Consider the following 14,252-nt stretch of genomic DNA (forward strand, 5'->3'; position numbering starts at 1 on the left):
CAAAGAGTGAATTTAATTATAGTTTATTGGTGCTGGTTGTGCTTGAGTAATCTGGAGGTAATGGTGCATAATGCTGAATTAATCTAGGATGAAAAAAAATTGGTTTCCTGGGGATAAACTGAGACAAAGGCAAATCATTTTCTATTTCCACAGCTGGGTACATTTTTCCTGTGCAGTCTAAGCAGCTAAGTTTTCCTGGTGTCATTTGGAAGCTACTAACCTTTTTAAAAAATGGAATATTTGACAGGATTTGGGAAGTGAATTTTCAAGAGGAATAGCTTCTGTTTGCAGCAGCAGTGTCATTCCAGCAGCTAATTTAGAATTTAGTCACTCCACTGCTGATTCCCTCCTCTCTCACACCCTGTAAGCTGCAGAGCAGACCGAGTCACGTGCATGATGCATTCAGCACAATGACAGTTAAGAAGGTGAGCATTCTCAGAGTACACTACTCAGAGGCAGTAGTGTAGAACAAATGGCTAGCATGGAAGACAAGGATACAGAAATTTTTCTTTATGCGAAAGATTACGAAACTGTTACGTGAGTGAGAACGTTTCAGATATTTCAGAGTAAAATTAATTGTTAGATAAACTAAAAAGAAAAGCAGAAATATTTATTACAGAACACTTTCAGATGTGCAGATTTCCAGTCCTGGTACACGTGAACAGTTCTGTAAGGTAAATGCAAAAATAGCAGCAAGAATGAGAATGGGGAAAGGACAGTGAAGAAAGGTTTATAATATATTTTGAAAATATGATTTGCTGTATAAAGCAATATTTTTGTTACAGGGCTATTAGACGTATTTTTAATGAACTAAAAATATTGCCTTAGTCATTAGAGAAATGGAGGTCAGAAGAATAGTTTCCTTACAGCAGAGAAGTTTTATTGATACAGTTCACATAGGTCTTCAAAAGCTAATTTAAATCTGCTCATCTTAGTGCAAGGAGTGCATAGCATCAGAATTAGGGCAAATTTAACAGCAGACAAATTTAACAGCAAATTTGAAGTGCTCTGGAGTGGTTTTTGAAAGGTGCTGAGTATTAATTCTGCTTGCAGTCATTTGAATTAGGAACAACTCGGCCTTGCTGAGAAGTTAAGGTAGCACAAGTTCATTGTCAGAAAAGAAGATATTAAAAAACATGGAGTGTTTGGAGAGCTGGCCTGATGCCAAGGCTTTTGATCCAAAACTAGTCGCTGTTTTTATGCTTCTGGCTGCTGTGTCTGCCTCAAAGACTAAGCAATGATCCATATATTTTGGGTCAAAAAATCCAATGAGATGCCTGAATAACTTCAGTTTACTTTTCATCTTTAGTGTTGGAAGGTGAAACAAAAAAGAGAATTTTATCAGGACAATCTCTGATTTCATCCACACATGACCTGACCACTTTTAGTCATTTGCTTTGGGATATATCCATAGAAACCACATTTTTCAGTTCCCATTTCTTCAGGTTCTCAATATGTTCTTTTTTTTCCTAAAGCAAAGAATTTATGTCTGAAAATGCAATATCTGAAATTGCAATCTGTGCACAAATATTTTTTAAAATGTCTCCAGGAAGTAAGCTTTTTGTATTCAAGTGCTTCTTTCTTTGTCCCTGGGCAGTGGACACTTGGAGACAGTGGGTGAGGGGAGAGCACTAGATTCTGTTCCAAACCCATTCAGTTGCTTTCCTGGGAGGAACCTGGCACATCTTTTTGCAGTCTGACATTTGAGGTGCTCAGTCCTTATTATGTGTCTGGACAAGCATCCAACACTTGTAAAAACTAGGCCAGACCTCTGCCTGTGTCTGTTTCTCTAGCTATGGAGTACTGAAGATGCTGTTCATTCATCATTATTAAGAGCTTTGACATCAACAGAGAAAAAAATACCTTGGTGACTCTGTATTTCACCACATTATTTGTTAGACAATTTTTTTTTCCCATAGCTGAAATTTTGGAGTCTCTTTCTACGTGTACATTTCATTCATACTGTGACTTCTGGGATGATTACTTTTTAAACATTTGTCTTTTCTAATTTGCTGTGGTGCTGCATCTCTCAGAGGCAAAGGTGATAAACCTTTCCAGAGATGTTTTCACTTTGCTGTCAGATGATTTTAGTGACCTTTTCAGGACACAGTATGCACTGTGTAACAAGATTATTGATCTTTCTCTACGTGTGAAATATGTAAGCTGTGGTGTACTGAGGTTAGCATTACTTTGTCTGAAAATACAGTATTTCTCACATGGCTCAGCCATGATTGATAGTGCTGTGGCCTCTGTTATGCTCACATGGAGGTTATTACAGGGTCTGTGAAACTAGTTTTGCAACAATAGGCGCGTGTTGTGACCAGAGCTCCTTACTTCTGTGTGCTGTACTAAACAACTGTCCAGAAATGCAGGAGCTGTGAAAGGAGGAGGAAACTGGCTTATTTGGATCTTCACACCAAATTTTCATTTAGAGGTGTTCTTGTTCATTGAGTTGATTGCCATGAGTCAGCAATGTACTCATTTGTACTTTTTCTGTACTATCTGATAGATACTGTGGTGACCTGCAGATGCTACAGCTGAGATTTGAGCTTGTTAAGGTCGGTGTCAGCAGCAGAGGCATTTTGTGCTGCCAGAGGAATTTCACTACCCAATTCTGCCCAAGCTAGCAGGATACTGTGGTGGTTGTGGTTGGCTGAAACACTGTATTTTCCAGTCCAAAGTTGCCTTTAGTATGGCTAAAAAATGAAGACAAATGCCTCCAGATGGGCCACTTTCTAATCAGCTTTTACAGGTGGCACCTTTCAGTATGAAGCTTGGCGCTGCTGTGTATGATCCCCTGGTCAGGCCTTGCTCACAGCAGCCTCTGCACTGCAGCATGCAACAGTTCTCCTTAGACCTGATCCAAAGCTGAGGAAAAAGAATGGGGATATTTCCCGTCAGCTTCAGCAGGCTATGAAGCTGCTACAGATTTGCATTTCATATGTCATCTGTAAAGTTACATGTGCAAAAAGAGCTGGTGTTGATGTACCTGTTCTTCTGAGAAAGTGAGAGCCCTTACAGCCCTTAGCTAATCTTACAAATCATAGAATCATAGAATCACCAAGGTTGGAAAAGACCTAAAAGATCATCCAGTCCAACCGTTCTCCTATTCCCAATAGCTCCCACTAAACCATGTCTCTGAACACAACATCCAGCCTTTCCTTGAAAGGAAAGCTAAGATGCAGACTGTCTGCAAGGCTTTGAAGTGTTTATCCCTCCTTGTGAGAGATGGATGGATGTGAAGCATTGGACCCTAAATACCAGCATGTACTTGGGACTGCATTTAATCACAGTTGCTGATTGGGGTAATTTGGAATAAGTCCCATAGTAGATGTCAGTAGTTAAGATGGATTGCACGGTGGAGGTGATAGCTAGTAAAGGGATAGGTTGGAAGTAAATAGCTCTCATGTTGTCTAGAGCCAGACTTGTTAGCTTTGTCCACTGACAGTTCTTTCTCAGCTTCTCAAAGCAGCGATAATCCCATAGTTCCAAAATGTTCATAGACTCAGGAAGTTGTGAGGTGAGGAAGTTTGCTGATGGTGTTACATTACTCTGAGTGTCAAGGAAAGGGCAGACCAAAGAATTCCGGAAGGACTGTATGGGACGGAGGTTAAATAATGCAGCTTAAATAACACAGTCTAAATAATATAGACTAGGTATGCACAGTGATGTGTATGGAGACAAAGACCAAAGCAAACAGAGCTTCACTTATGAAATTACTGGCTTTGTGCTGACTTGTGCCATTCAAAAGCATCATTTCAGTGTTCGGTTGCATTTAGGTATGTAAAACAAATGTTAGGAATAATTAGGAGAGGCGTAGATGCTAAACAGAGCACATTGCCATCCCATAGTTTTCCCTCATCTGTGCAGTTCTGGGTCTCTAAATTCAATGAGAATGCAATACACATGGAGAAGAGTGAGCAAAGGAAGGGAATGCCTGACCTGAAGAATGAGCACCATGTAGGTTAGCAGTCTGCAGACCGGAAAACAGATGACTTGCCAGCAGTATGGTGTACATCTCTTGCTCAGAAGTGGCACAGAGAAGTGTGGCTAGGGCTCAGCTATTTGGTGTCTCTTCCAAACATGAACAATAAATGAAGCTGGTTTGCATTAAGATTCAGAACAAAAGTAGAAGGTTCTTCTTCAGGTGCACAGCAGATCTGGGAAAATTATTGCTGAAAGGTGTTGCGGATGCCAGAATTCCACCTGAGCTTGAGAAGAAGCTGAAGTAGTAGCTGGAGGGGAAATCCCTTAAATAATCTAAATACAAGGAAGCCACATTCTGCTCAGAAAACCCCTTGTTGTGAAAATACTTGCAGCTAAGGATAGTCTGGAGAAGGATTATGGATATGTTCTTGTCTTGCTCTTCCTCTTTCCTCAGCATCCGTTTGTGGCTGGTGTCAAACCAGGATACTGGGCTCGCAGACCTTTAATCTAACACTGTGGGTGTTGTTGTGAATGGGGTTTAGGCAGGCTGCCCAGAGGAGAGGTATACTTGCAGCCCTTCAGAGCTCCCCAGCTGCACATCCTTTGGCAGGTCTATGCAGCACCTTGACCTGGCTTGCCCTATGCCATATCCTGCTCTGCCGTGTTTATATAGTGTGCACTTTCTTCCAAATATTTTTGCATGTTGAAGTGTAGGTGTCTATTTTATTTATTGTTTTCTTTTAGTAAAAGCCTGTTGAAGATACGTGTGGTGTTTGAAAATGTCAGGAGTCACATAGACCCATTGGATTTAGCTGTCAGGAAAAGGGAAAAGAAATCCTTGTCTTCTCAAATTTGAAAGCTTTCGGTGCCATCTACTGGACGCAGTAGGACCTTGCACACTGGAGCAAAATTGCTGAGTACTGTTTAAAAGGTGCTGGAGGAGTTGAATTTACCCAGGATTGCAGTGTTTTGTTGGAATCCCCCGTTTCTCTGTTGGTGGTAATGTAACCTGCCTCCATGGGATGTCTGGTGCTGCATAGAGAAGTGCCTGCATACAGTTATCTTTTTGTGATTGTTCCTTGGGACACATCTGTTACTGCCAATCCCCTTGAGAGTAATATCTCTTTGTTTTACCTTCTTCACTTACCACCCTGATGTATTCACTCTTGCTCCATGCAGTGATGACACAGGGCTTTGGCAGCAATGCTGTCCAGCTCTGTGGGCACGTACCACAGCCTCCCATGTCCTCACGCTGCATGTGAGGCCATACTGCATACTGTTGGGTTACATGGTAACATGGCTTCAGTTCCTTTTTTGAGTCATGTCAGGGCTGGTTCAGCACAAGGAAGGGAAGCCTGGTGTCTGCATTGCTGAGGCAGGAGCAGGGGCATGTGGCTGAGGAGCAAAACCTCTGCGTTCAGCTCTGCTTTTGAACCCTGGTACCACCCAGCCATGGCCAGGGTTTGGCATTGGCCCTGGGGCCAGCCCTGCCACCAGCAGACATCTGCTTGTGGACATGTGTCTGCTCCCTCTGTGCCACACCAGCACCTTGCCAGCCTGAGCTGGTGGCTGCTCTGCCTGTGCTGTGCAGGTCCCATGGGGCTAGAAGCTCTGCTCCTATCTGGGGTTTGATGATGTGTATGTGGCAAGTCGTGGCCACTGGTTGGAAGGGACATATTGAGTGTTTTGACTGCAGTGAATCCTCAGAGCATACTTTGCTGCAGTTTTGTGTATTTGCAAGATTTCACTAACTGTGCACTTACAATTTATGGCAATTTAAATAGAAATGAATGCAGAAAGGAGGGATAAGGAAGCCTCTTATCTCTTTATTTTCCTTGTATATCAAGAGATGGCAATCAAGAGATGGCAGTAGAACATCCCATTCATGCTATTGAAGACCTGCAGCCATCCCTGCTATAGCAGATGAAGCAAATTCCTTCCAAGTTCTAGAGAAGATGTTCAGTCTCAGGCAGGCAAACAGCATGGCATTTTGGGGGTCTTTGAGTTGCAACAATTCATCATAACGTATCACTGCTACACTGAGCAGTAAGGGGAAGAGAATCTATGTTCTGTTCTGAAAACTGTTCAGTTTTCTGATACAAACAAATGGAAATGGTTACTTCTGATAGTGTTGTATTAATAATCTTCTGCCTCGAGCATGTGGCATTTTGACAAAACTATCAGCAAACAGAGAGTAAAGCAGAATAAAAATGTGTAGAAAGCTCTGTCTAGGCCTAAAGTAGGGCAGTGAATTAGAAGGAAAGATCTGTTTCTGCTGAGAGGTTATGCTTATCCAAATTTAACATGCCCTGTGGGATCTAATTATGTTCAGTTTCTGTCTGGATGCTTTATGTATGACAAACAGCAATGGAAAACATACTTTGTTCTGGTGTTTGTACATTGAGCACTAGACCTTGAACCATGGCACTTCTTCACTACATAGATTTCTTCACTATTAGATTTCTGTAGCCCTTATGTTCATGCTACAGTACATTAAAGTTCTTTCGGTCAAGTGTTGCCAATGGTAATTCGTGTATAGTTCATGATCACCATCTTTTTCATGTTTTCTTACTTGTTCTTTTTGCTGCTTCTTTTTCTTTCAAGTAATCTTCATGTTAACAGGATGCCTACAGGCAGCGTTTTTTCAGTGAGGTCACTGTGTAGTTTACACTGTGACTTGATGTTTGCATTTGTATCATTTTGTGAACTGATATCTTACAGCATCCCCAGATTCAAAAGGAGTCACAATATATCAAATACTTATGCTGTGATGATCGAGCCACCCTGCATCAGTGGGTAACAGGAATAAGAATTGCCAAGGTGAGATTAAAAGTATATTTACTTAAATATATTTTCTGTGAAATCCTGTGTCCTGTTATCATCTCAATTGGAGATACTGTGACAAGAGTGGACGTGTGTGTTCATGCTGATTGTACCATAGGAAGAAAGAGCAGAAGGGCATTACCAGCATGGCTTTGCTGAATGTTCCTGTATTCCAGCTATCAGTGTGTGAATTCCGCAGCTATAAAGTTCCTACTCATAAAACTCACTCCAGTCATCTGGTATATAATGCCATGGATCAAGTTGTGTGAATTCTGTTCAGTCCAGCTGTGACGTATTTCAGACACTTCTACCCAAATTGATGGCCCCCCTCGCTTCTTAAAGATCCTAACCCACAGCCAGTTTTGTTTCACACAAAACATTAAGGAAGATGGATTTATACGAAGCCCAGTGTAGTGGCCATATCTGAATATACAGACCTGCTGTTTTGGGTTGTGTATTGTTTTCTGCCAGTTCTGCTGCTGGGTGACATTTAACAAAGTGGGATGGACGTAAAATTATTTTGTGTTACACAGCACAGACTTTGATCCATGATTCAGCACTCCAAGTCCCCAGTCTGGAAATGTAACACTTGAAAAGCGCTGGAAAGAGATAATCTATTGAGCGTGGTTGGATTTAAAGCCAAATTTCAAGATGTTTACAGATAGTGAAATGCAAAAAAAAAGAGAGAATGATATCAGTATGACTGCATTTGATCATAGTGATGGAGATTCCTGTTTTATTGTGATGTTAGGGAGATGCTTTCTGCATGGTCCTGTACAGAAATAGGGGCTCCACTTGCTGAAAGGTGCTTTTTAGCAAAACTAAGCAAGGAGGTAGTGGAGTTAGAAAAGTTGTCAAAAAGCAAAATGAATGGTTGACTTATTTCAAGCCTAATGCCATGCTTGTTTGTATTGTTTTGATTGTTTTGCAGTATGGCAAGACATTATATGATAATTACAAATGTGCAGTGAAGAAAGCTGGCTTGTCTTCTCGGTGGACAAATCAAGGGACGGTGGAACCAGCTGCCTCCACAGGATCCTTATCAGCAGGTACCATGCTTTCAGAGCAGTGAAAATTGCATTTACTGCTCTCTTAATTATCAGCGTTGGACATAATCTTTGTTCAGAAAATTGTCCATGGATTCAGCAAGATAATACCTAGTTCTAGACAGCTCAGTGTAGCTCTGACCTATAACCAGCTAGCTCCAGAGCCCTCATTTTGAAATTACAATTGGAAGAATACAGACAGCCCAGTGAAGGTCAATTTAAATCTGTACAATTTAATTAGGTATTTTTCTTTTTGCAGCTTTTCCTTCAGCGAGTAAAAGGTGTGAGAGGGCTGTTCTGAGAACTGTCATTTCAGAAAGGGACTGTCAGGGTGAACCCTTCTTTTTCTTAGCCTTTTGCTCATTTGCCTGATAACAGACTGGGTGTGAAGAAGAGGAGACAAAGGAGGAAAGCACTGTGTTATTCTCTACCTTTACTTTTCTAGTAGCTTCATCAGTTTACTGTTACCCATTGTATTATTGCCCAGATGAAACAGTGCATGGTACTAGCTGTAACTTGCATTGATGTTTTAATGATTGCTTTTTTGGAAGGATGTGCTGGTGGAGTACCTGCATCCATAAAGACAGTCAAAGTCAAAATCAGTGTTGGGCACTACTTATGCCACTAGTTATCTGGTGTCTAATGTGTGCTACTACAGATCAAAACCCTATGAACACCTCTCAAAGGCCTTAGTTTGCCTTTTCTCAGTACATGGAAGAAGTACGTTTGCTTTGGAGTCAAATCAGGCTAATAAATGGCCACTTGTGGTAGAAAGAGTTAGTGACAGACTGTTAGCCATGCATGGGTGCTGCAGTGAGAATGGGTGGGACAGAATCTTGGAGCACATTGTGTTCTGGTGTTGATGGCAGAAGAGAGGTGGCCAGCCAGAGGAGCTTCATGCTGGTGCTGTGGTCATGCTGGACAGGGACAGGATCAAGGTCTAATATTGTTCATGCGTATTTGTATAAATTGAGATCTTGACTAGAATCCAGGAAAATGACGTGTGGTCATAAAATATACTGCTAATCTCAACTAATGGATCCCATTAGGTAGTTAAGCAGCCTGGAAAGATCTTAGCCATGTATGTTGTCTCTATGAAAATGTCTTTGAAGGATCATTAACATTCTAATGGAGGCAAGTAAGTGTGATTCTTGCTGTCTTACAGTTGTCATTACTGCTTTTTTATGAAACATGATTCCCAACTATCATGTTATAACCTTAACTGTCTGACTGTGAGCAGTTGTTGGCTCCTGTTTAGGAAATGGAGTTTTCTAGTATACTGTGTTTGCCAGGTAAGGCACTACACCTTGCAGTGTCTAATGTGGAGCTCTATTTGCCTCATTTCACTGAGTTAAATTTCAGTATCACTGAAGGCAAAAGTGTCTTTGAGCAGCGTGGAACCCAACCTCCTGCTCTGCTACAGGCAACACAAGAACTGCAGAGTGATGATAATTCGCTCTGCTTGATGAGCCTGCCCTCTGAATCCAGGGATGAGCATCTCCTTCTGCTGAGCACTTACAGCCACAAGATTGATTTCACCTCGCTATTTAACTTCCCTGCCAGTCCTTCAGCAAACCGAGACTGCAGTCGGCATGATCTAAATGGTACTTAGGATTAAATATGCTGGATGGCATGTAGGCACAGGCATGAAACACAAGGACTTCAGACCTGTTGTCCCCTGAAGCCAATATAACCCTAGTAAATTGAATACAATGCAGAGTTTGTCTTACTTTTTTGTTGATTGTGTGGTTTGCAAGCATGGCAATGAAAATAATTTATTGTATTTCCTGTCATAATCATAGAACCTCTTTGCTAATCAGAAAACTACATGTTAATATTAAAACTGCTTGTACTTATACTGCAGACAGTTAAGGGTTCATTTGTGTCCAGAAATCACAAGAGTGGAACTTTACTGGACCTCAGAACTGTAAATTATGATGGAGTTTAAAGCAGTCATTAAGATTAGCAAATGTGCATATTTAGACACCAAACACTATCTACTACTTTGATATGTTCGGCTTCCATATAGCTCAGACTAAACTGGAGAGTTTATTTAATCCTCATCAGACTATACAGAGGCTGGGGAATTTCTTCCTTAATTAAAACCACAATTTTTATGTTTTTTCACATTCAGTTACACCATCTGACAAGGGTCAGATGTTTATATACAAGCCATTTGTTTATATCTTTTACAAACACATTAATAGTATGCAGAAGTTTTGCAGAGCTTTAGTTTAGCAAGCTTCCAGAATTTTGCTAATCTGAGAATTCAGTGAGGTTCACAAACCTTCCATGATTCCAGATGGGATGAAAGGCTCAGACCTGTTAGCTCATTTAGGAAAGAAAATAGATCAGCCCATCTGTAGTACTTCAACTCCTCAGCAGTCATAACTATTACTGATAGGAAACGATGGCACTTTTAGTCTCTAATCTAAAGGGAAAAACGTGATAAAAAACAAAAATGTAGTTAATAGTACAGCACACACCACAGATTTCAAAGTGCTCTTCTGAAATAGATATTTAAACAGCTGAAGGCTGGAGAGTGGCTTTAGCTATGCCTGTTTGATTTCTATGTAGCTTCTCTTCCAAAGCCAGCTCCCCTGCTCTACTCCTGTGTCAGCCCAGGCTATCCTCCTCTGAAATCACCATTCACAGTAGTCAAAAGGAAAGGATCTCCATTTGTAGTTATGCACCATGGTAATTTCTGCCACATGTCTCCATAGTTCCTCTACTTGTTTTTCCTATAGGTTTATCAGCTACAATCATGGAGACATGTGGACAGGTAAAGCTAATATCTGTCATGTTTATTTTCCTAAGGAAATGAGTTGAGTATGAAAAGTTGCAAAACAAGCCTGAAGTAGAAAAGACATCCTCATGGATTTTACTGAATTACTTAACACCTGTAATAAGTGGTTCTTTTGTGGAAGTTGTAAAGGCTTTTAATAACCTTTTTCTTAGTTTGTTATCCACTGATGCGGGTAGTACCACAACAGTGTAACCTTTCCCCTCCCTCCTCCATTTTGTCACAGGAGCCGTTCAGGCAAATGGACAGATTCCCCGGGTCGTTCTTCCCTCCAGTGCGGAAGTTGCAGAGACTCAGAAGAAAGTGGATCCACCAGAGGCTCAGGTGAGCAGTTACGAGCAGTGCACTACTTGTGTGTCACCTATGAACCAGTTCTCCAAGTCCGGTTTTCTCTACCCAATGTCTTCCCTTCTCAAAGTACCTATGTGCAGTTGTGACAAGGATTTGATTTTGAGCAGAGCAGCTGGCTCCTCCTTGTGCTTTACACCCTGCAAACAGTGCCCTTTGCACAAAAGCCAAGGAGCCATCAGCTGGAAGTGAAGGGACAGCCATCTGCCACTTTCATTCTGCAGAACAAAGCTGTGAGTTCATACAACAGGAATAGGAATGTGCCTGCTAGGATGGCCTCAGGGAGTCTGCACAGCTGAGGATGTGCATGTTAAAAAAGAAAAAAGCTGATGTGTGAAGAAGGGAGGTGGTGTTGATCTGCCTGAGGGTAGGGCAGCCCTTCAGAGGGATTTAGACAGGCTGGACCTCTGGGCTGAGGTGAATGGGATGAGGTTCAACGAGGCCAAGTGCTGGGTCCTGCACTTTGGGCACAACAACCCCATGCAGCGCTACAGGCTTGTGGATGAGTGGCTGGATGAGTGTGAAGAAGAGAAGGACCTGGGGGTGTTGGTTGATGCTTGGCTGAACATGAGCCAACAGTGTGCCCAGGTGGCCAAGAGGGCAACGGCATCCTGGCCTGCATTAGAAATAGTGTGGCCAGCAGGAGCAGGGAGGTGATCATCCCCCTCTACTCAGCACTGGTGAGGCCGCACCTCGAGTACTGTGTTCAGTTTTGGGCTCCTCACTACAGGAAAGATGTTGAGGTCCTGGAGCGTGTCCAGAGAAGGGCAACAAAACTGGTGAGGGGTCTGGAGCACAGGGCTGATGAGGAGCGGCTGAGGGAGCTGGGATTGTTCAGTCTGGAGAAGAGGAGGCTCAGGGGAGACCTCATAGCACTGTACAACCTCCTGAAGGGAGGCTGTGGTGAAGAGGGATTTGGCCTCTTCTCCCAGGCAACGAGCAGGACACGGGGTAATGGCCGCAAGTTGTATCAGAGGAGGTTTAGGTTAGACATAAGGAAGAACTTTTTCTCTCAGAGTGGTCAGGCACTGGAATGGCTGCCCAGGGAGGTGGTGGAGTCGCCGTCCCTGGCAGTGTTCAAGAGGCGTCTGGATGACGTGCTGCGTGATGTGGTTTAGTGCTGGTGGAGGCAATGGTGATGAGGAGGCGGTTGGACTGGATGATCTTGTAGGTCGTTTCCAACCTTGTGAGTCTATGATTCTAAGTAAGGGAAAACATGTTTTCAGCAAACCCTAAAAGCATTCTTAACAATTGTTAAGTTCCAGATTTTGCATGCTTGCTCCATTTCTGTCTGTAAAAAATATCAGCAGAATAGAGCATGAGGATTTCAAAAGCATTTATGTGTCCTACAGAAAAATGCCGTTTGTTTGATGGAAGGTTATCAGTGACATCCTTACATCATGCATTAAGTGCATAGGACGTGTGGAACTCAATTCCTAGAATTTTTGCCTCCTCCGTTGTGTGTCATATACTTCTTCTTTCTGTCTGACTTCCTCCTTTCAAAAGATCTGTTTCTCTGCTCTGAACCTTACTTCCTCTGGAATAGATTGTGTTCTCGGAACTCAGCCAGTGGTTCCCTCCTCCTCCTCAGTGTCTTGTTTACTTCCTTCTTTTTAACGAAGGAGTGAGAGCAAGAGAAGGCAAGCTTGTTATGTATGGTTAATGCCAAAATTAGGACTGCTGACTGCTGGGCAGTAGAGTGCTTTTCACTTGCAAAAGCTCATAGCTTCTATAAGCCTGGGATCAGAGGGTTCATTTGAAATCTTTAAGGGTAGACTGAGCTGTAGCTGGAGCTCTAAGCTTGCTGGATTTAAGCTAGTAAATCAGCATAATTAGAAGTGAATGGCTTGAGCAGTGTGCCCCAGAGAATCTCATGAGGTTCAGCATATCCAACTGCAAGGTGTTGCACCTGGGTCATGGCAACCCCCACTATCAGTACAAGCAGGGGGAGATAAGGATGGAGCACAACTCTGCTGAAAAGGACCCAGGCTGGATGGCAAACTGGACATGAGCCAGCAGTGTGCTCTCGCAGCCCAGAAAGCCAACTGTACCCTGGGTTACATCAAAAGAAGTGTGGCCAGCAGGGTGAGGGAGGTGATCTTGCCCATCCACTCTGTGCTGGTGAGGCTCATCTGAAGTACTGTGTCCAGATGTGCATTCCTCAGTACAGGAGAGATACAGACCTGTTGGGGTGCATCCAGAGGGATGGAACAACTCTCCTATGAGGACAGGCTGAGAGAGCTGGGGCTCTGCAGCCTGAAGAAGAGAAGGCTCAGTATCTACAAGGGAGCTGTAAAAAAGGAGACAGACTCTTTAGCAAGGTCTGCTGTGATAGGACAAGGAGAAATGGTTTCAAACTAAGAATATATAAGTAAGCTTTTTACAGTAAGGGTGATAAGGCACAGGATGCCCAGAGAGATGGTGGGTGCCCCGTCTATGGAGGCACACAAAGACAGGTGGACATGGCTGTGAGCACCTGATCAAGTGCAGATGTCCCTGTTCATCCAGGGATGCAGGGCAAGATGACTTTTAGGAGTCCCTTCCAACTCAAACAATCTGTGATTCTATGAATGTGGTGGAAAGCTTATGTTTCCAGGGAAGCACACTTCTCCCCAGGTTTACAAGAGTAGACAGCATGTTTGTATAGTAACTGTCAACAGCTACTGACTGCCACCTGAAAAAATCAGAGAGAAAATTATGTTCAGATATTGCCAGTTATTTATATATTATTTATATTGCCAAGGCTTTATTTATCTTCAATGTTAACTAGCAAACACAATTTAAAAGAAAATCTACATCATAATTTGCCAAAACAAACATAACCATAACAAACAGCTATTCTGTTTTTTCCTTACTTGTGTGATGGATGGTTTTGGTTTAATTCATTTTTTACTTTAAAAAGTTATTGGAACATTTGACCTTGCAAACACGGCTGGAACCCAGTGGCCTCAGGGACAATGTGGCTGCTTTTGGAAGGAGAGTGTGAGTGTTTTGCCCAGCGAGCAGAGGCCTCCCTTCCCAGCCCCTTGCCTGCTCCCCACTGGAGTCCTTCACTATAGCCATGCACAGAGCTGATGCAGGCAGCTTTCACAAGCACTCTACAGCACTCTCTCCTGCACAGAGGTGCAGTGCTCTGCAGGTGGGTGCCTTTCACACCGTGCTCGTAGTGATGGGCACTGTGAATCTGGACACAGGAACCTTGAAATCCCAGGTATGTCCACCTTCCTCCCCTTCCACTCCTGTTGTGTGCAATGAGTTTGGTACAGAGAGGTGGCTTCATGTTTTTAACTTTATCCAGAGACTCC

At 42.8% G+C, this 14,252-nt stretch overlaps 1 protein-coding gene across 1 annotated transcript in view; it reads left to right on the forward strand.

The window, feature by feature from the left end:
• Window positions 1–14,252, forward strand: part of APBB1IP (amyloid beta precursor protein binding family B member 1 interacting protein) — a gene marked incomplete at its 3' end in the record, with an annotated part of 48,169 nt that overhangs the window by 32,945 nt on the left and 972 nt on the right. The window contains exons 11-13 of the mRNA XM_079538683.1: window positions 6,649–6,747; window positions 7,682–7,799; window positions 10,826–10,923. Coding sequence (XP_079394809.1) covers window positions 6,649–6,747; window positions 7,682–7,799; window positions 10,826–10,923 — 315 coding nt within the window. The remainder of the gene's footprint in view (window positions 1–6,648; window positions 6,748–7,681; window positions 7,800–10,825; window positions 10,924–14,252) is intronic.

The sequence above is a fragment of the Tetrao urogallus genome (assembly GCF_951394365.1).
Source record: "Tetrao urogallus genome assembly, chromosome: 7".
NCBI lineage: Eukaryota > Metazoa > Chordata > Aves > Galliformes > Phasianidae > Tetrao > Tetrao urogallus.